This window comes from Scyliorhinus torazame, chromosome 2, assembly GCF_047496885.1.
Source record: "Scyliorhinus torazame isolate Kashiwa2021f chromosome 2, sScyTor2.1, whole genome shotgun sequence".
Classification (NCBI taxonomy): domain Eukaryota; kingdom Metazoa; phylum Chordata; class Chondrichthyes; order Carcharhiniformes; family Scyliorhinidae; genus Scyliorhinus; species Scyliorhinus torazame.
Genome location: NC_092708.1, coordinates 28,874,387 through 28,895,281, shown reverse-complemented (window position 1 = coordinate 28,895,281; position 20,895 = coordinate 28,874,387). Strand labels below are relative to the sequence as shown.

The 20,895-nt window shown below is 47.6% G+C and overlaps 1 protein-coding gene across 2 annotated transcripts in view; it reads left to right on the top strand.

The window, feature by feature from the left end:
* The window catches only part of slc15a2 (solute carrier family 15 member 2), a 133,511-nt gene that overhangs the window by 10,267 nt on the left and 102,349 nt on the right, over window positions 1–20,895 (top strand). Inside the window, exons 3-5 of one of the 2 annotated variants that reach the window (XM_072469987.1) lie at window positions 2,349–2,436; window positions 3,552–3,693; window positions 17,915–18,007. In XM_072469987.1, coding sequence (XP_072326088.1) covers window positions 2,349–2,436; window positions 3,552–3,693; window positions 17,915–18,007 — 323 coding nt within the window. Of the gene's footprint in view, window positions 1–2,347; window positions 2,437–3,551; window positions 3,694–17,914; window positions 18,008–20,895 lie in introns of those variants that run through there. The other variant, XM_072469994.1, reaches the window with a different exon arrangement.

Sequence of the window (20,895 nt, the reverse complement as noted above, 5' to 3'; positions counted from 1 at the left end):
GCATCAGCGGGGTGTTCCCTGCTGACCCAGGATTGCAAATAAAGTCCCGTTAGATAGCGTGGTCTTTCTTGGAGCTGCGAGTGCTGGGAAACACCCAGCTAAACGCGCTCGGCGTGGGACTCTGTTGCAATTCGGTTAGATCGGGCCAAACATCAGCGTACTTGAGAAAAGCCAAGAGCATCAGCTTCGAGGCCATGATCATTGGAAACTCCACAGGGGTGGCCATGCGTTTAGGATGTCAGAGCCCCAACTTCCATAGTAGAATCTTAGAATCCCTACAGTGCAGAAGGCGGCAATTCGGCCCATCAAGTCTGCACCGACTCTTTGAATGAGCACCCTGCCCATTTACAAGTATCCACCCGTCCTATCCCTGTAATCCCATAACCTAACTTGCACCTCCCTGGATATTAAGGGACAATTTATCATGGCCAATCCTTCTAACCAACACATCTTTGGACTGTGGGAGGAAACCGGAGCACCCGGAGGAAACCCACGCAGACACGGGGAGGACGTGCAAACTCCACATAAACAGTCACCTGGGGCCGGAATTGAACCCGGGTCCCTGGCGCTGTGAGGCAACAGTGCTAACCGCTGTGCTACCGTGCCGCCCATGACTGTCAAAAGCAATCTTCTTCGCCCAGTCAAGAGGAAGACAAAGGATGCAGTTCAAAGACATCCTAAAGGCTTACGTCAACATAATTTCCAACATCTGGAAGACCCTTTCTCAGAATAGACCTACTTGGAGGGACCTCCTGATTGAAGGGACACAATTCTTCAAGGATAAAAGACAGCAAGAGAAGGCCCAGAAAAGGAAAGAATACCAGCGATTTTGAGCCAAAGACCAATGCCACCTCCCCGGAAACACCTGCTAAGTGTGCGGTTCTAGGATCAGGCTCATCAGCCATGGTCAGTACTCATGGCCTGTAACACAGAGTTTCTTTGAACAATCTTACGCGTCAGCGAGTGATCGCCGAAGAAGAAGGCCGATACGATGGATCAATTGGCCCCGTTCTGATCCATAAGGTTCGACGATAAATCAGCCCACAATCTCCCATCCACAAACAGGAAAGAAATCAGTCTCCCTATCTCGTCCCTGGTCAATTTCCAGAAGGAAATGTTCACAGGAAGAGATCCAAAAGCCTGTTCGGAGACATTGGGAGCTCATAGGAGCCTCCGCTGTCGTCAGGGCGCCCGCCATGCTTGTTTTCAGCTGGCCACCTCCCACATTCACCATCCAATTAAGGATGGCGGGCAGGTTCCAAATGCTGGAAGCCCAATCAGAGGCCTTGTGAGGCAGCCCCACCAAGAGAGGTGGGCACTTCTGAGGTGGAAAGCTGATCCCAGGGATGCCTCGATACGGAGAACGCCTACAGCAAGTTTGAGAATGAAGAGGCTGACAGCTGGTGGAACCATTATTGCCGAGGGGGGAACCACTCCACAGGATGCGTTATGGCCACGGCTGCGGTCGTTCTCCCTCTGGCTGCAAACCTTCCCCGCCCCACCACTAGGCGGCTCCACACTCAGTAGGGTTGTGGGGTTTGGGGCTCTGACAGTGTTAAACTGCCGCTGCCGACAGAAAGAGGGCCTTGATTGTCCTGGTTAGCTGCCTGCTTCTACAAAGTGGGCTGCCCATTTTGTTCCTCAGTAGCAGGAAGATATATGGGAGCCATCCCAACATGGCTCCCCTCTATTTTCCCGCCTCCAATCCCCTCCCCCCTACCCAGCCCCGCCTCCAAACCCCCTCCACGGGACCGGGAAAATTCAGCCCCAAGTGTCAAAAGAATGACACATCCCATCCCTGTAGTTGTATAACGGAATGAAGAACTTGCATTTATATAACGCCTTTCACAGCCTCAGGATCTCCTGAAGCACTTTTAGCCAATGGGGTACTTTTGAAGTGTGTCCTTGCTGCAGTATGGAAAATGCAGCTGCCAATGTGGGCACAGTAAGATCCCACAGGCAGCAACGTGATAAAGACAAGGTCCTTAGTTGGTTGAGGGCTACAATATTGGCCTGAACACCAGGGACAATCCCAGAACTCTGCTTCAACATTGTTTGAGTGAATCTTTTGCATCCACCTGAGAGTGTAGATGGGGCCTCATCGTGAAGACAGCACCCCTGACAGTGCAGCACTCCCTTAGCGTGGCATCGAGGGTGACACCCTAGATTTTGGGACTCTAGTCTCTGGCGTGGATCTTGGACGTTCTGACTTCTGAGCCAAAGGTACAGCTAACTGACAGGCACAACTGACACCTTAGCAATGGTTCACGCGCTTTCACTTACCGATATATTTGCTTGATGTAATACAATTTGTCTTGGGAACTTTCTCCTTTTTTCCATCCCTGCAGAAGCTATGTGGAAGCAATTACCCGCTCAGCATTCTGTTCGTTGTTGTGAATGAATTCTGTGAACGATTCTCCTTCTATGGCATGAAAGGTAGGTGCTTTGAAATTTACAGATTTTATGATAATATTTCTTATTCTCGGAATGCAGGGGTAGCTGAGAGAGGCTGGCGTTTATTGTCCATCCATAAAGATGGTGGTGGGACCGCTTCTGGTGCTGTTTCAGTCCTTGTTTGGAAGATTTCTTCGATATAACTGGGGGCAGGACCTCCCAGCCCTGCCGGTGATGTGGCTAAAAGTCGTTTGGACCGGGCAATCCTGGTGGCGGGGGGCGAGGACGGGGCGAGGGGGGCAGAGCATCCCCGCCCTCAGTTGCTCACTCGGCCACTTCAGAGGGCAGTTAAGAGCCAGTAACATTGGTGAGGGACTGAAGACTTGTAGGCCAAACCCAGTAAGGTCAGCAGGCCTTCTTCAGTGAAGAGCATTAATGAAGCTGTTGGGTTTTTAGAACAATCTGACACCTTCATGGATATTCGGTTGTCTAAAATGGAATTCTCAAATTGTGGGATCGGAACCAAAGAAAGAATGAACTTGCTTTTCAGCTGTGCCGTTCACATCCTCCTGAGATCCCAGCGTGTTTGACTGCCAATGAAGTGCTTTTGAAGTTGCAGTGTTGAAAAGGCAGCAGTGCGCAAATGACCAGCTCATCTGTTTTAGCGACAGAGGCCAAGGCACCTCCAACACCGTGGCACTCTCTCATTGCTGCTTTCAGGTGTTCAGCCTGGATCAATCATGGCCTCAGGACTCTGGAGAGAGTCCATAACTTTCTGACTGAGGAGCACGAGTGTTGCCATCCAACGCATGGGCGGAATTCTCCAGCCGTTGGGAATCTCTGTTCCCGCCGGCAGTGCACCGCCACCCAGGGGTTTCCCGGCAGGGTAAGGTGGTTTCAATGGGAAATCCCATTGACAAGCGGCGGGAATAGAGAGTCCCACCGCTGGCGAATGGGGCAGCACCTAGAAACACATGGCTGGGGGACCAAAGGATCCAGCCTCATATCTGGCACCTAACCAGGGATCCCGAAGCTAATTGCAGTACGGTTTACACTGGTGCCGCTGAAGTTACCTAAGCTGGGCTTGTGTTTTCCGGAAGATGCGGGTTTAATCGACTGAGTGTCCTCTTCCTCACGTATGTCTCTTGCGTTTTCAGCTGTTCTCACTCTCTACTTCACCTCCTTCCTCCACTGGGATGATGACCTGTCCACTGCCATCTACCACGCCTTTTCAGGACTGGCCTATTTCACACCGGTTATTGGAGCCCTCATTGCCGACTCCTGGTTGGGAAAGTTTAAGTGAGATGGCATTTTTTTTTAACTGGAATATCTTTTTCTCTGCCTCTTCAGTTTGTGATGATATGAACCACCCCACCCCAAACACCGCAATTCTTTGCACCGTTGGTTTCTTACTCCTAATGCACCACCTTTTGCTCCTGATGCTGTCACACCAAGTGGCGCCAGGAGAGTTGATTAAACTGTCCTCGGTTTCTTGCTAATGTTTGGCTGACCATGAGAGAGTGCACAAGAGTGACCCAGTGATGGCCACCGCAAGGGACTTTCTTCGGGCTCCGTGGTAAATGTTTGACTGCAGCTTGGAACCTTGTCAAAGAAACACTTCCCCGAAACATTCTCAAATACGCGCCCACCTTCAGAAAAAAAAAAATCATGAAGGCTTCAAATGGTGCACATTGATGTGACAAGTGTAAATGTTGCCGCAGCTCCAGGTAATCACATGCCGCTTTTCCCTTTCAGGGGGTGAGCTGGCAGGTGGTGGTTTAACCTGAGATTCGCCACACCTCAGGCAAGGGGCAAGGTTGCGTGGGAAAAGCCTTCATAAATAATCTCAGCCAGCATGGGAATTGAACCCGCTTAGTTGTTGTTGCTTTGCATCACGACTAGCCATCCAGCCAACTGAGCTAACCGAGCCCCGATACAAATGTAGTCTCCAGTGCTTGAAACTTTGGCTTAGAGAAACTTTAGAGAGTACTATATTTAGCTTTCACATTTCTATTAGAAATCTAGTGCTAGGAAACAGATAGTCAACAGTAACTTTGAAATTAAAAAAAGAAATATTCAAAAAAAAAAAAATTTTTTAATTTAAATTTTAATTAATTGACGCAATGCCAGTTAGAGGGGTGCTGTGCTCTGACTGTGAGATGTGGCAGGTCCGGGAGGCTTCCAGCGTCCCAGATGGCTTCATCTGCAGAAAGTGCACCCAACTGGAGCTCCTCACAGACCGCATGGTTCGGTTGGAGCGGCAATTGGATGCACTTAGGAGCATGCAGGTGGCGGAAAGCGTCATAGATCGCAGTTATGTAGATGTGGTCACACCCAAGGTGCAGGCAGAGAAATGTGTGACCACCAGAAAGGGCAGGCAGTCAGTGCAGGAATCCCCTGTGGTTGTCCCCCTCTCGAACAGATATACCCCTTTGGATACTGTCGGGGGGGATAGCCGATCAGGGGAAAACAGCAGCAGCCAGAGCAGTGGCACCACGGCTGGCTCTGATGTTCAGAAGGGAGGGTCAAAGCGCAGAAGAGTAATAGTAATAGGGGACTCTATAGTCAGGGGCACAGATAGGCGCTTCTGTGGACGTGAAAGAGACTCCAGGATGGTATGTTGCCTCCCTGGTGCCAGGGTCCAGGATGTCTCCGAACGGGTAGAGGGCATCCTGAAGGGGGAGGGCAAACAGGCAGAGGTCGTTGTACATATTGGTACTAACGACATAGGCAGGAAGGGGCATGAGGTCCTGCAGCAGGAGTTCAGGGAGCTACGCAGAAAGTTAAAAGACAGGACCTCGAGGGTTGTAATCTCGGGATTACTCCCTGTGCCACGTGCTAGTGAGGCTAGAAATAGGAAGATAGAGCAGCTAAACATGTGGCTAAACAGCTGGTGTAGGAGGGAGGGTTTCTGTTATCTGGACCACTGGGAGCTCTTCCGGGGCAGGTGTGACCTGTATAAGAAGGACGGGTTGCATCTAAACCGGAGAGGCATAAATATCCTGGCCGCGAAGTTTGCTAGTGTCACACGGGAGGGTTTAAACTAGTATGGCAGGGGGGGTGGGCACGGGAGCAATAGGTCAGAAGGTGAGAGGATTGAGGGAGAACTAGGGAATAGGGACAGTGTGGCTCTGAGGCAGAGCAGACAGGGAGAAGTTGCTGAACACAGCGGGTCTGGTGGCCTGAAGTGCGTATGTTTTAATGCAAGAAGTATTACGGGTAAGGCAGATGAACTTAGAGCTTGGATTAGTACTTGGAACTATGATATTGTTGCCATTACAGAGACCTGGTTGAGGGAAGGGCAGGATTGGCAGCTAAACGTTCCAGGATTTAGATGTTTCAGGCGGGATAGAGGGGGATGTAAAAGGGGAGGCGGAGTTGCGCTACTGGTTCGGGAGAATATCACAGCTGTACTGCGAGAGGACACCTCAGAGGGCAGTGAGGCTATATGGGTAGAGATCAGGAATAAGAAGGGTGCAGTCACAATGTTGGGGGTTTACTACAGGCCTCCCAACAGCCAGCGGGAGATAGAGGAGCAGATAGGTAGACAGATTTTGGAAAAGAGTAAAAACAACAGGGTTGTGATGATGGGAGACTTCAACTTCCCCAATATTGACTGGGACTCACTTAGTGCCAGGGGCTTAGACGGGGCGGAGTTTGTAAGGAGCATCCAGGAGGGCTTCTTAAAATAATATGTAGACAGTCCAACTAGGGAAGGGGCGGTACTGGACCTGGTATTGGGGAATGAGCCCGGCCAGGTGGTAGATGTTTCAGTAGGGGAGCATTTCGGTAACAGTGACCACAATTCAGTAAGTTTTAAAGTACTGGTGGACAAGGATAAGAGTGGTCCTAGGATGAATGTGCTAAATTGGGGGAAGGCTAATTATAACAATATTAGGCGGGAACTGAAGAACATAGATTGGGGGCGGATGTTTGAGGGCAAATCAACATCTGACATGTGGGAGGCTTTCAAGTGGCAGTTGAAAGGAATTCAGGACCGGCATGTTCCTGTGAGGAAGAAGGATAAATACGGCAATTTTCGGGAACCTTGGATGACGAGAGATATTGTAGGCCTCGTCAAAAAGAAAAAGGAGACATTTATCAGGGCTAAAAGGCTGGGAACAGACGAAGCCTGCGTGGAATATAAGGAAAGTAGGAAGGAACTTAAGCAAGGAGTCAGGAGGGCTCGAAGGGGTCACGAAAAGTCATTGGCAAATAGGGTTAAGGAAAATCCCAAGGCTTTTTACACGTACATAAAAAGCAAAAGGGTAGCCAGGGAAAGGGTTGGCCCACTGAAGGATAGGCAAGGGAATCTATGTGTGGAGCCAGAGGAAATGGGCGAGGTACTAAATGAATACTTTGCATCAGTATTCACCAAAGAGAAGGAATTGGTAGATGTTGAGTCTGGCGAAGGGTGTGTAGATAGCCTGGGTCACATTGAGATCCAAAAAGACGAGGTGTTGGGTGTCTTAAAAATATTAAGGTAGATAAGTCCCCAGGGCCTGATGGGATCTACCCCAGAATACTGAAGGAGGCTGGAGAGGAAATTGCTGAGGCCTTGACGGAAATCTTTGGATCCTCGCTGTCTTCGGGGGATGTCCCGGTGGACTGGAGAATAGCCAATGTTGTTCCTCTGTTTAAGAAGGGTAGCAAGGATAATCCCGGGAACTACAGGCCGGTGAGCCTTACTTCAGTGGTAGGGAAATTACTGGAGAGAATTCTTCGAGACAGGATCTACTCCCATTTGGAAGCAAATGGACGTATTAGTGAGAGGCAGCACGGTTTTGTGAAGGGGAGGTCGTGTCTCACTAACTTGATAGAGTTTTTCGAGGAGGTCACTAAGATGATTGATGCAGGTAGGGCAGTGGATGTTGTCTATATGGACTTCAGTAAGGCCTTTGACAAGGTCCCTCATGGTAAACGAGTACAAAAGGTGATGTCACACGGGATCAGGGGTGAGCTGGCAAGGTGGATACAGAACTGGCTAGGCCATAGAAGGCAGAGAGTAGCAATGGAAGGATGCTTTTCTCATTGGAGGGCTGTGACCAGTGGTGTTCCACAGGGATCAGTGCTGGGACCTTTGCTGATCGTAGTATATATAAATGATTTGGAGGAAAATGTAACTGGTCTGATTAGTAAGTTTGCAGACGACACAAAGGTTGGTGGAATTGCGGATAGCGATGAGGACTGTCGGAGGATACAGCAGGATTTAGATTGTTTGGAGACTTGGGCGGAGAGATGGCAGATGTAGTTTAATCCGGACAAATGTGAGGTAATGCATTTTGGAAGGTCTAATGCAGGTAGGGAATATACGGTGAATGGTAGAACCCTCAAGAGTATTGAAAATCAAAGAGATCTAGGAGTACAGGTCCCCAGGTCACTGAAAGGGGCAACACAGGTGGAGAAGGTAGTCAAGAAGGCATACGGCATGCTTGCCTTCATTGGCCGGGGCATTGAGTATAAGAATTGGCAAGTCATGTTGCAGCTGTATCGAACCTTAGTTAGGCCACACTTGGAGTATAGTGTTCAATTCTGGTCGCCACACTACCAGAAGGATGTGGAGGCTTTAGAGAGGGTGCAGAAGAGATTTACCAGAATGTTGCCTGGTATGGAGGGCATTAGCTATGAGGAACGGTTGAATAAATTCGGTTTGTTCTCACTGGAACGAAGGAGGTTGAGGGGAGACCTGATAGAAGTATACAAAATTATGAGGGGCATAGACAGAGTGGATGGTCAGAGGCCTTTCCCCAGGGTAGAGGGGTCAATTACTAGGGGGCATAGGTTTAAGGTGAGAGGGGCAAGGTTTAGAGTAGATGTACGAGGCAAGTTTTTTACGCAGAGGGTAGTGGGTGCCTGGAACACGCTACCGGAGGAGGTAGTGGAAGCAGGGACGATAGTGACATTTAAGGGGCATCTTGACAAATACATGAATAGGATGGGAATAGAGGGATACGGACCCAGGAAGTGTAGAAGATTGTAGTTTAGTCGGGCAGCATGGTCGGCACGGGCTTGGAGGGCCGAAGGGCCTGTTCCTGTGCTGTACTTTTCTTTGTTCTTTGTTCTAAAGTCAGTACCAAAGTTGCCATGAAACCATAAGACATAGGAGCAGAATTAGGCCACTCGGCCCATTGAGTCTGCTCTGCCATTCAATCATGGCTGATATGTTTCTCATCCCCGTTCTCCTGCCTTCTCCCCATCACCCCTGATCCCCTTATTAATCAAGAACCAATCTAGCTCTGTCTTCGGGACTGCCTTTAGGGGAGGCAGTGGCATAGTGGTATTGTCGCTGGATGAGTAATTCAGCAAACCCAGGATAATGACCTGGGAACCTGGGTTCGAATCCCACTTCGACAGATGATGGAACTTCTTAAACTCAATAAAATATCTGGAATTAAAAGTCTAATGATGACCACAAAACCATTATCGATTGTTGTAAGAAAAACCCATTTGGTTCATTAATGTCCTTGAAGGAAGGAAATTGTCAGGCCTACATGTCACTCCAGACCCACAGCAATGTGGTTTACTCTTTGCCCCCTCAAGGGCATTTAGGGATGAGCAATAAATGCTGGCGCAGCCTGCGATGCCCATGTCCAGTGAGCAAAGAGAAAAAGCCTCAGTGATTTGGCCTCCGCAGCCTTCTGTGGCAATGAGTTCCACAGATTCGCTGCCCTCTGGCTGAAGAAATTCATCCTCATCTCTGTTTTAAAAGATTGTCCCTTCAGTCTGAGGCTGTGCCCTCTGTCCGAGTTTCTCCTGCCAGGGGAAACATCCTCTCCATGTCCACTCGATCTAGGCCTTGCAGTATTCTGTAAGTTTCAATGAGATCCTCCTCATCCTTCTACTCCAACGAGTACATACCCAGAGTCCTCAACCGCTCCTCTTTCGACAAGCTCTTCACTCCAGGGATCATTCTTGTGACCCTCGTCTGGACCCCCTCCAAGGCCAGCACATTCTTCCTTAGATACAGGACCCAAAACTGCTCACAATATTCCAATTGGGGTCTGACCAGAGCCTTATCCAACCTCAGATGTACATCCCTGCTCTTGTATTCTAGCCCTCTCAACATGAATGCTAACATTGAATATGCCTTCCTAACTGCCAACTGAACCTGCATGTTAACCTTAATAGAATCCTGAACAGCACGTGTGGGCAGCACGGTAGCACACAGCTCCAGGGTCCCAGGTTCAATTCCCGGCTTGGGTTACTGTCTGTGTGGAGTCTGCACGTTTTCCCTGTGCCTGCGTGGGTTTCCTCCGAATGCTCCAGTTTCCTCCCACAGTCCAAAGATGTGCGGATTAGGTGGATTGGCCATGCTAAATTGCCCTTAGTGTCCAAAAAAGGTTTAGTGGGGGTTACTGGATTACGGGGATAGGGTAGAGACGTGGGCTTGAGTAGGGTGCTCTTTGTAAGGGCCGGTGCAGACTCGATGGGCCGAATGGCCTCCTTCTGCACTGTAAATTCTATGACCTGCGAACGAGGACCCCTAAGTCCCTTTGTGCTTCTGATTTCCAAAGCCTTTTCTCATTTATAAAATAGTCTATGCCTCCATTCCTCTTTCCAAAGTGCATAACCTCACACTTTTTCACATTGCATTCCATCTGCCACTTCTTTGCCCACTCTCCTAGCCTGTCCAAGTACTTCTGTAGCCTCCCTGCTTCTCAATACTACCTGTCCCTCTAAATATCTTTGTATCATCTGCAAACGTAGCAACAGTTCCTTCAGTTATTTCTTCCAGATCATTAATGTATATCGTGATTAGTTATGGTCCCAACACTGACCACTGTGGCACCCCACTAGTCACCGGCTGCCATTCTGAAAAAAAAACCTTTATCCACACTCTCTGTCTTCAGCCAATCAGCCAATCCTCTATCCATGTTGGCACCTTGCCCTAACACGATGGGCTCTTACTTTATTAAGCAGTCTCCTGTACGGCACCTTGTCAAAGGCCCTCTGGAAATCCAAATAAATCACGTCCACTGGTTCTCCTTTGTCTAATTTCCTCATTACCTCCTCAAAGAACTCTAACAGATTTGTCAGACATGACCTCTCCTTGACGAAGCCATGTTACTCAGTCCTATTTGATCATGCACTTCCAAGTACTCCGCAATCTCATCCTTAATAATAGACTAGAATCTTACTAACAACTGAAGTCAGGCTAACCGGCCTATAATTTCCCATTTTCTACCTTCCTCCCTTCTTAAACAGCGGTGTTACATTAGCCACTTTCCAGTCCTCTGGGATCCTTCCTGCCTCCAGTGATTCCTGAAAGATCATCACCAATGCCTCCACAATCTCCTCAGCTATCTCCTTCAGAACCCTGGGGTGTAGTCCATCCGGTCCAGGAGATTTATCCACCTTCAGGCCTTTCAGTTTCCCCAGAACCTTCTCCTTAGTAATGGTCACTGCACTCACCTCTGCCCTCTGGTTCTCCTGGAGCTCTGGCATCCCACTGGTGTCTTCCACCGTGAAGACTGATGCAAAGTAACTATTCAGTTCATCTGCCATTTCTTTGTTCCCTGTTACTACTTCTCCAGCCACATTGTCTCGTGGTCCAATGTCCATTCTTGCCTCTCTTTTACCTTATATATATTGAAAAAAACTCTTTCTATCTTCTTTTATATTACTAGCTAGCTTACACTCATATTTCATCTTCTCCCCTTATTGCTTTTTTAGTTGTCCTCTGCTTTTAAAGGCTTCCCAATCCTGTGGTTTCTCACCAATTCTCGACACTTTGTATGATTTTTCTTTTGCTTTTATGCTGCCCTTGACTTCCCTTGTTATCCATGGATGCCTTGTCCTCCCCTTAGCATGTTTCCTCCTCCTTGGGATGAATTTCTGTTGTGCCTCCCGCATAACCCCCCCAAAATACCTGCCATTACTGTTTCACTGTCTTCCCTGCTAGGCTCCTTTTACAATCAACTCTGGCCAGCTCCTCCCTCATGTAGTTACCCTTATTTAATTGTAATACCATTACATCTGATTGCAGCTTCTCTCTCTCAAACTGCAGGGTAAATTCTATCATATTGTGGTCACTGCTCCCTAAGGGTTCCTTCACCTTTAATTCCCTAATCAAGTTTGCCTCATTACACATCACCAAATCCAGAATTGCTTGTATCCTAGTGGGCTCGATCACAAACTGCTCCATAAAAAACCATGATCATAGTGAATGGCGGAGCAGGCCCGATGGGCTGATCAGCCTCCTCCTGCTTCTATTTTCTATGTTTCCAAAACATTCCACAAATTTATTTTCTTGGATGTCCGCTACCAACCTGATTTTCCCAGTCCACCTGCATATTGAAGTCCCCCATGATTATTGTAATAGTGCCTTTTTTACATACCTTTTCTATCTCCTGATTTATTTTCTGCCCCACATTCTGACTACAGCTAGGGGGCCTGTACATAACTCCCATCAGGGTCTTTTTTTCCTTTGTGACTCCTTAACTCTACTCAGACAGATTCTACGCCTTCTGGTCCTTGCTATCGATTGAACTTCATTCCTTACTAACAATGCAACCCCCCCCCCCCCCCCCAATCTGCCTGTGCTTTCGATAGGACACATATCCTTGGATATTTAGATCCCAACCCTGATCCCCTTGCAGTCCCGTCTCTGTGATGCCCACAACATCGTACTGGCCAATTTTAATGTGCGCAACAAGCTCATTTACCTTGTTCCGTATACTGCGCGCATTTAGGTACAACACCCTCAATCCTGCATTGACCACCTCCCTTCTCATACTTGTCCCCTTATCTGCTGTGACTGAAGTTAGATACCTGCCCACTTTCTATACTCTGTTCTATTAATGTTTACTGGAAACCTTTCTAACCTTTCCTGAGCCATCGGCCCCTTTAACTCGTCTAAAGTCCTCATCATTAACCTGCGCTCCAACCTTCTCCTTTAACTTTGATTTTCTGATTTTCCGTACAACTGAGCCCCCCTCCCACTATTTAATTTCAAGCCTCAGCTAAGCCTAGGGGCTGGTTTAGCACGCTGGGCTAAATCACTGGCTTTGAAAGCAGGCCAGCAGCACAGTTCAATTCCCGTACCAGGCGCCGGAATGTGGTGACTAGGGGCTTTTCACAGTAACTTCATTTGAAGCCTATTTGTGACAATAAGTGATTTTCATTTCAAGCCCTAGTTATGCGATTCGTCGGTTACCGCATCTTTTCAGCAGTGTGCTGCTTATATTGGACAGAGACAGTTGCGCTTCCTGGCCCCTCATCCCTTCCTCCTGTTAACGTGTGCGAAATACAAGAACAATTACAGCTGGATAACATTTTGTGAATGTCCAATTGTCTATTGTGTACTTGAGCACCGCCTAGTCGGCTGCAAGTGATTACAGGTTGTTCTGAGCAATGACAGAAGTTCAATTAAAGCTGCGACTCATAGCGTAGATGGAATCAATGGGGAAGGATTCCAGACACAAAAGGAACTTTTTTGTCATGTAAGAGAGTGCTATAATAATGTTAACCCATTAGATACACCATCACATTTTGCAGACAAATCAATGTTCGATGTGTCCCCGTTAAACCGTGCTCAAAGATGTAATCCTGCCACCCTTACCCAACCTGGACGATCTGTGACTTCTTTCATACCACCACATGGTTTGCTGCGGTTCATGAGGTTGCCCGACACCAACCTCTCGGGGCAATAAATGCCAAAAATTAAGATTAATAGTAAAAATGTTCAAACAAAATCGTGTCAGCCATGTCTCAGTTTGTAGCACTCTTGCCACCAGGGTTCAGGGTTCAAGTCCACAAAAGCCCAGGCTGACTCTCTCGTGCAGCATAGGAGGGAGCGCCGCATTGTTGGAGGTGCCGTCCTTTCGATGAGGTGGTAAATTGAGTCTCCCTCCGCCCACCCACTTGGGCAAAACAAAAGGTCCCTTGGCACCGTTACCAATACAAGCAGGGGCGTTCTCCCCGTTATCCCATCCAAAACTGATCCCTCAGTCAACATCGCAAAAATAGATTGCCTGGTCATTATCACATTGCTGTTTGTGGGAGGTTGCTGTACACAAAATTGGTTGCTGCGTTTCCTGGAATAAGACAGTGACTATACTCTAGATGTACTTTATTGGTTGTAAAGCACTTTGTGACATCCTGTGATTGTGAACTGAGTTTTATGAAATGCAATTTTTAAAAAATCATTACTGTTACTGAACTAAGTGGATTGCGAATCCATTTTAGAGGGCAGTTAGTAGTCAAGCACGTTTACTGTAGGTCTGGAGTCACATGTAGGCCAGGCTAGCTAAGAAATGCAGATTTCCTTCTCTAGATGGGTGGCACGGTAGCACAGTGCTTAACACTGCTGCTTCACAGCGCCAGGGACCCGGGTTCGATTCCCGGCTTGGGTCACTGTCTGCGCGGAGTCTGCACGTTCTCCCCGTGTCTGCGTGGGTTTCCTCCGGGCGCTCCAGTTTGCTTCCATAACACCCGAAAGATGTGCTTGTTAGGTGAATTGGACATTCTGAATTCTCCCTCTGTGTACCCGAACAGGCGCCGGAGTGTGGTGACGAGGGGATTTTCACAGCAACTTCATTGTAGTGTTAATATAAGCCTACTTGTGACACTAATAAAGAGTATCATTATGAAAAGATATCGGTGAACCAGATGTTTTTTTAATGATAACCGATGATAGTTTATTGGTCACCATTACTGAGATTAGCTTTACATTCCAGATTTATTAATTGTATTTTAATCCCACCAGCTAGAATGATGGGACATAGTTAGAAATTAATATTGCATCATTTATTATCTCTTAAATTTGCTGTAAATAGACAGACAACCAACAGCATGATGATTAGGCCATTTGTTTTAGTAGAAGTTTTATTTGGACAGCACAGCCTCCATCCTAAGGCTCTTTTTAACTTGGTTACTCTCAGTAAATAGGCTTCGCTCTTTGTCACGCAGGCGGGAAGAAAGGAACAGAAATATTGTGTGCAATACTGGCCGTCAAACTGCTTTTTTCTCCCTCTCTTTAACTAAATTTGGCTCAGTATTTTCTCAGCCAGCAAGTAAAATTCCATAACAACCTACGCCCCAGAAGCCGGCTTTTCCTTTTAACATAATGGCTCCCGTTCAATTCTGACGTTATTGCTTTTCATTTCGATGCACAGTCCTTCACAGAACGAGCTCTCTGGAAGCTGTGAAGGAGATGCCCTTCCTGTTAATTGGGTCCATGCCGGTTTGAGAAGTTGTAACAACGGCACAGTTTCTTTTTTTGCTGGAGAGCGTTCATTGTCTTAGTTCACAGTCAGCACCGTTCCACCACCGCAGTGTCCCAACAATCCTCATTTACACACTTTTGAGTGAAACAATTTAACTAAATTAACAAATTGAGGAACAAATAAAAAGGCAGCCCCTTAAAAGCGAAATTGCGTCAGACAAAAGCAAATCACAAAGAAAACTTAAAACATTAAATGTGAGAAGGAAGGTCAATAAAGCACCTCAGTCCCCAAATGCCCTCCGGGTACGTCTATCCCCATTTATATTATTTGGGGTTTAAACCAATTTATCCCCATTTATAGTTGTACAAATGCCCATTGCCTGTTTAACAATGTCATTGCCGTTAAAGATCAGCAGTGCAATTAATAAGACATTGACACATTATCACTCTGGAGAGTTATTATCCGAGTCTTTAAATTGTACTTATAGAAGCAGAATGGTGTCTGCACCTCCTCCAGATCCTGGTGAGATCATGCGATGCGCCAATTCAAGCTGTTTTTTTAATCTTTCACAGAATGTCTTACCATTTAACCAATCCCAATCTCTGAAAGAGCTCTCCGTTTTCATTCGTCTGCTCCTGCGTATTTTTAACTGTTGCCTCATTATGTACCTGCTTCTCTTTTTTTTTTACTAATTTAGGATCTTGCTTCCACCATTATATCCCATGTCCTAACAAACCGCTCATGAAAAAACTAAATTAGCCAATTTCTTTCTTGCCTCATTTCATTCCTCTTATTTATTTTTTCTTCCTCTCACTCTCTTTCTCCATCTCTCTCTTTCTTTCTTTCCTCTCTCTCATTTGGTCTGTCCCTTTCACCTCTTCGACTCATTCCATTTTTGTTACAAATTTAGTGTACCCGATTTTTTTTTCCAATTAAGGGGCAATTTAGCGTGGCCAATCCACCTGCCCTGCACATCTTTGGGTTGTGGGGGCGAAACCCACGCAAACACGGCGAGAATGTGCAAACTCCACACGGACAGTGACCCAGAGCTGGGATCGAACCTGGGACCTCGGCGCCGTGAGGCAGTAGGGCTAACCCACTGCGCCACCGCGCTGCCCTGACTCATTCCTTTTTAACAACCTGCTTAAGTCCCCCTTGGCCTGATCACGGGTACTGGTGCTGCTACCGCTGTTCCTTCCACTTTCCACGATTGCATACGGAAGAGCAGAGAATGTTCCGGAGCTGGACATTTCCAGGCGTCCATATCAGGGCAAAAGCCACCGATTAACATGATAAGCCTCATAATTTGAGAGCCTGAAATTCTAGGCTTTTATTTTTCTTATTACATGGGCACATGAGATTTTCATCAAATTTCCATCACCCGCGGTATTTTATTTTTCCCTTTAAGCATGGGTTGGATTTCCCAGCTCCCCACCAAACCCAGTTGGGCACATTTTCAACAGCGGGAAGGAGGCACATGAGACATGTGTGGCATGGTAGCACAGTGTTTAGGACTGTGGCTTCAGTGGTCGCAGGTTCAATTTCCGTCTTGGGACACTATCTGTGCAGAGTCTGCACGTTCGCCCTGTGTCTGCGTGGGTTTCCTCCGGGTGCCCCGGATTCCTCCCACAATTCCCGAAAGACGTGCTTGTTAGGTAGTTTGAACATTCTGGATTCTCCCTCTGTGTACCCGAACAGGGGCCGGAGTGTGGCGACGAGGGGCTTTTCACAGTAACTTCATTGCAATGTAAGCCTACTTGTGACAATACTTGGGACATCACCTGTCGACAGTGAGGATCCAAAGATTTCTGACAAGACCTCAGCAATTTCCTCTCTAGCCTCCTTCAGTATTCTGGGGTAGATCCCATCAGGCTCTGGGGACTTATCTACCTTAATACTTTTCAAGGCGCCCAACACCTCGTCTTTTTGGATCTCAATGTGACCCAGGCTATCTACACACCCTTCTCCAGACTCATCATCCACCAATTCCTTCTCTTTGGTGAATACTGATGAAAAGTATTCATTTAGTACCTCGCCTATTTCCTCTGACTCCACACATAGAATCCCTTGCCTGTCCTTCAGTGAGCCAACCCTTTCCCTGGCTACCCTCTTGCTTTTTATGTACAAGTGCTATCCACTTGTGCTACCATGCTGCAAAACTTATCAATATAAATTGATATTCCAAGCAGCTGACCGCACTGGTGTATGTTGAATATTTAGTAGGTCTTTCGCAAGGAGTTCTGTGTCTTATTTGGTTAAGCATTAAAGGGTAGATTTTCTGGTCCTGCCAGCCACAGGAATGGTCACGGGCAGCACGGAAAATTTGACGGACCATTTAAAAGCCCACTGACCTCGGGTGGGAATTTCCAAACTCGGACATCTAAGTGTTTATTAACATCACAGAACCATGTGCATCTATATATAGGTTCAGTCGGCAGTTAGGAAGGCAAATGCAATGTTAGCATTCATGTTGAGAGGGCTAGAATACAAGACCAGGGATGTACTTCTGAGGCTATATAAGGCTCTGGTCAGACCCCATTTGGAGTATTGTGAGCAGTTTTGGGCCCCGTATCTAAGGAAGGATGCTGGCCTTGGAAAGTGTCCAGTGGAGGTTCACAAGAATTATCCCTGGAATGAAAAGCTTGTCGTATGAGGAAAGGCTGAGGACTCTGGGTCTGTACTCGTTGGCGTTTAGAAGGATTAGGGGGGGGGTGGGGATCTTATTAAAACTTACAGGATACTGTGAGTCCTGGATAGAGTGGACATGGAGAGGATCTTTCCACATATAGGAAAAACTAGAAGCAGAGGACACAGTCTCAGGCTAAAGGGACGATCCTTTAAAACAGAGATGAGGAGGAATTTCTTCAGCCAGAGGGTGATGAATCTGTGGAACTCTTTGCTGCAGAAGGCTGTGGAGGCCAAATCACTGAGTGTCTTTAAGACAGAGATAGATAGATTCTTGGTTAATAAGGGGATCAGGGGTTAGGGAGAGAAGGCAGGAGAATGGGGATGAGAAAATATCAGCCATGATTGAATGGCGGAGCAGACTCGATGGGCCGAGTGGCTTAATTCTGCTCCCATGTCTTATGGTCTTATGGTATAGCCAAAGCTATGAACTAACTCCATGCTGGCTGCGACACAGGCTGGCTGCTGTCCAGTACTCAACTCCCTTTAATCTCAGGTCATGTGTCTCTTTACATCACCCTTTGGCAAGCCCTGTTTCCCAGTCCCACATGAACCCTCTCTGTGCCCGGAATCTTTGCACTCCACTTACCATCCATGCATTGTGTTATCTGTAATATTTATGTTTTAATGTGATGTTTACTGATGCTTACACGTCTGCTCCCAAACAGAACCATCATCATCCTCTCGATTGTATATGTTATCGGTCACGTTGTGAAGTCCGTCGGTGCAATTCCAACCGTGGGTGACCAGAAAATGCACGTGTGAGTATCCGGTTTCTTGGCCGCACGCCGTTCACTGGCGGCGGGATTCTCTCTTCCCGCCGCTTGTCAATGGGATTTCACATCGAAACCCCCCCGTGCCATCGGGAAACCCACGGGCAGGGTGGGAAAAGGGAATTCCGATGACCAGAGAGTGTTTCACATTTCATTCGCGTTCTATCGCTCCTATGCAATCTTCCAGCTGAGATGTTGAGCTGAAGCCCATCTACCCTCTCAACTGGACGTATGGGGCGGGATTCTCCGCCGGCGGGATGCTCCGTTTTGCCGGCGCCCGGGGGTTTCCCGACGGCATGGGGCTGTCCCACAATGGGAAACCTCATTGACCGGCCGACTTAACGGAGAATCCTCCCGGCAGGTCAGGGCAGAAATGTGGCGCGGTGAGGCAAAGAATCCCGTGGTGGTTTGGGATGCCCAGTGATTGTGAAAGGTGCTATATAAATGCAATTTAAAAAAAAAAAAATTTAGAGTTCCCAATTCATTTTTTCCAATTAAGGGCCAATTTAGCGTGGCCAATCCACCGACCCTGCACATCTTTGGGCTGTGAGGCCGAAACCCACGCAGACACGGGGAGAATGTGAAAACTCCACACGGACAGTGACCCGGGGGCTGGGATCGAACTTGGGACCTCGGTGCCGTGAGGCAGCAGGGCTAACCCACTGCGCCACCGTGCCGCCCTGCAAGTTTTATTTCTATGCTCCTCCACCCACACCCTCAGGAGATGCACTGTCGGATTCCACCCCCTCCCCCCCCCACAACCACACGCGAGGAACTGTAGGTGGTCAATTGTATATGATCTCAAATAGAAACTTCTGGAAGGTGCTCCGCAAATCTGGCACAATCTACAATCCGGGAGATTTGGCAATCCTGCCCTTTGACTTTGATCGACGGTGGAAAATGAGCAATGTTAGATTATTATCCACCTGTCTCAAAAATCAACAGAATCAACATTGGGAAGTATGTATCACTGATAGATGATCCAGTGCCCAATAATTCACCTTGTAGACACTGAAAGCTGGAGGGTGTCAGTGGAATTATCATTAAATCTCCCCGTTCAATGAGAAGGGAAACGGAGATATTGAGATGGGGGCCACATAAAGTCCGGCAGTAAAACATTAATTGATTGTAATAACGATTACAACAGTTAACTCAGGGTTTCCAGCCAATGAAGTACTTTTTCAGTTGTAGTCACTCTGATAACTTAGGAAATGTGACAGCCATTTTGTGCACAGCAAGCTCCCACAAACAGCAAGGAGATAATGATCATATTCGGTTTTAGTCATGTTGGTTGAGTCAGGATACTGGATTCAACTGAGAGCACCAGCTTGCCCTGGGCTTAGGCCGGGATCCTCCGGGTCCAGCCACTAGAAGCGGGATTCATGATCGGCCACAGAATAGCGCGTTGGGTCAGAATCAGGATTCACGCCGGGCGTCAGACCAGCCACGGATCTCCAGGTCCACCCCACCAGCCATAATGGGACTGTTGTCTTTGTTCTCAATTGCTAGACAACCTTGCAAGGATAAGATGTGGATAGGAAAACACCTGCTCCCCTGAGTCCGTGGATCCCTTGCAGAGCTACATAAATAAGCAATCTGTTTTTATATAAGGCGGGAACCGGAAGTTCTACCTCTGGCAAGTGCCTCCCCCCCCCCCCCCCAACCAATAAATTCTGGTGGAGAGGAAACCCGAGACACTACACGTGTAGTGTCTCCCACCCGCCCTCCTCCTCTAACCTAATAATAAGACCCATTGGTGTAAGGTAAGTGCCATATTATATTATTAGCATTGTGCAGGTCAAGGATCGGAGGTGGAGGAGCAGTCTCTGTCAGCGAGGGAACCTGAGAACATCTCAGACACTCAGAAGGCAAGTAAGTGATTTTTACTTTTATACCTTTTTTCAAATTGTGTGTGTCGGGGGGAAATTGAAGCGACATCACAGAAAAGCTGTGACCTGAGTGGCTGGTTGGGATTCTAACCTAAATTTAAAAAATATTTGAGTATTTGGGAACTAATTAAACATATCCTCTAAATTATAATTAAGTTATTATCTAAGCCAGAGATCGGAGAGTATTATAGTTAGCTATCGCATTTCTATTAGAAATCTAGTGCTAGGAAACAGATAGTTGACAGTAACTTTGCAATTTAAAAAAAAAAAGTATTAAAAAAAAAAAAAAGAGACAAATTTTAATTAATTGACGCAATGTCAGTTAGAGGGGTGCTGTGCTCTGACTGTGAGATGTGGCAGGTCCGGGAGGCTTCCAGCGTCCCGGGTGGCTTCATCTGCAGAAAGTGCACCCAACTGGAGCTCCTCACAGACCGCATGGTTCGGTTGGAGCAGCAATTGGATGCACTTAGGAGCATGCAGGTGGCGGAAAGCGTCATAGATCGCAGTTATGTAAATGTGGTCACACCCAAGGTGCAGGCAGAGAAATGGGTGACCACCAGAAAGGGCAGGCAGTCAGTGCAGGAATCCCCTGTGGTTGTCCCCCTCTCGAACAGATATACCCCTTTGGATACTGTCGGGGGGGATAGCCTATCAGGGGAAAACAGCAGCAGCCAGAGCAGTGGCACCACGGCTGGCTCTGATGTTCAGAAGGGAGAGTCAAAGCGCAGAAGAGTAATAGTAATAGGGGACTCTATAGTCAGGGGCACAGATAGGCGCTTCTGTGGACGTGAAAGAGACTCCAGGATGGTATGTTGCCTCCCTGGTGCCAGGGTCCAGGATGTCTCCGAACGGGTAGAGGGAATCCTGAAGGGGGAGGGCAAACAGGCAGAGGTCGTTGTACATATTGGTACTAACGACATAGGCAGGAAGGGGCATGAGGTCCTGCAGCAGGAGTTCAGGGAGCTAGGCAGAAAGTTAAAGGACAGG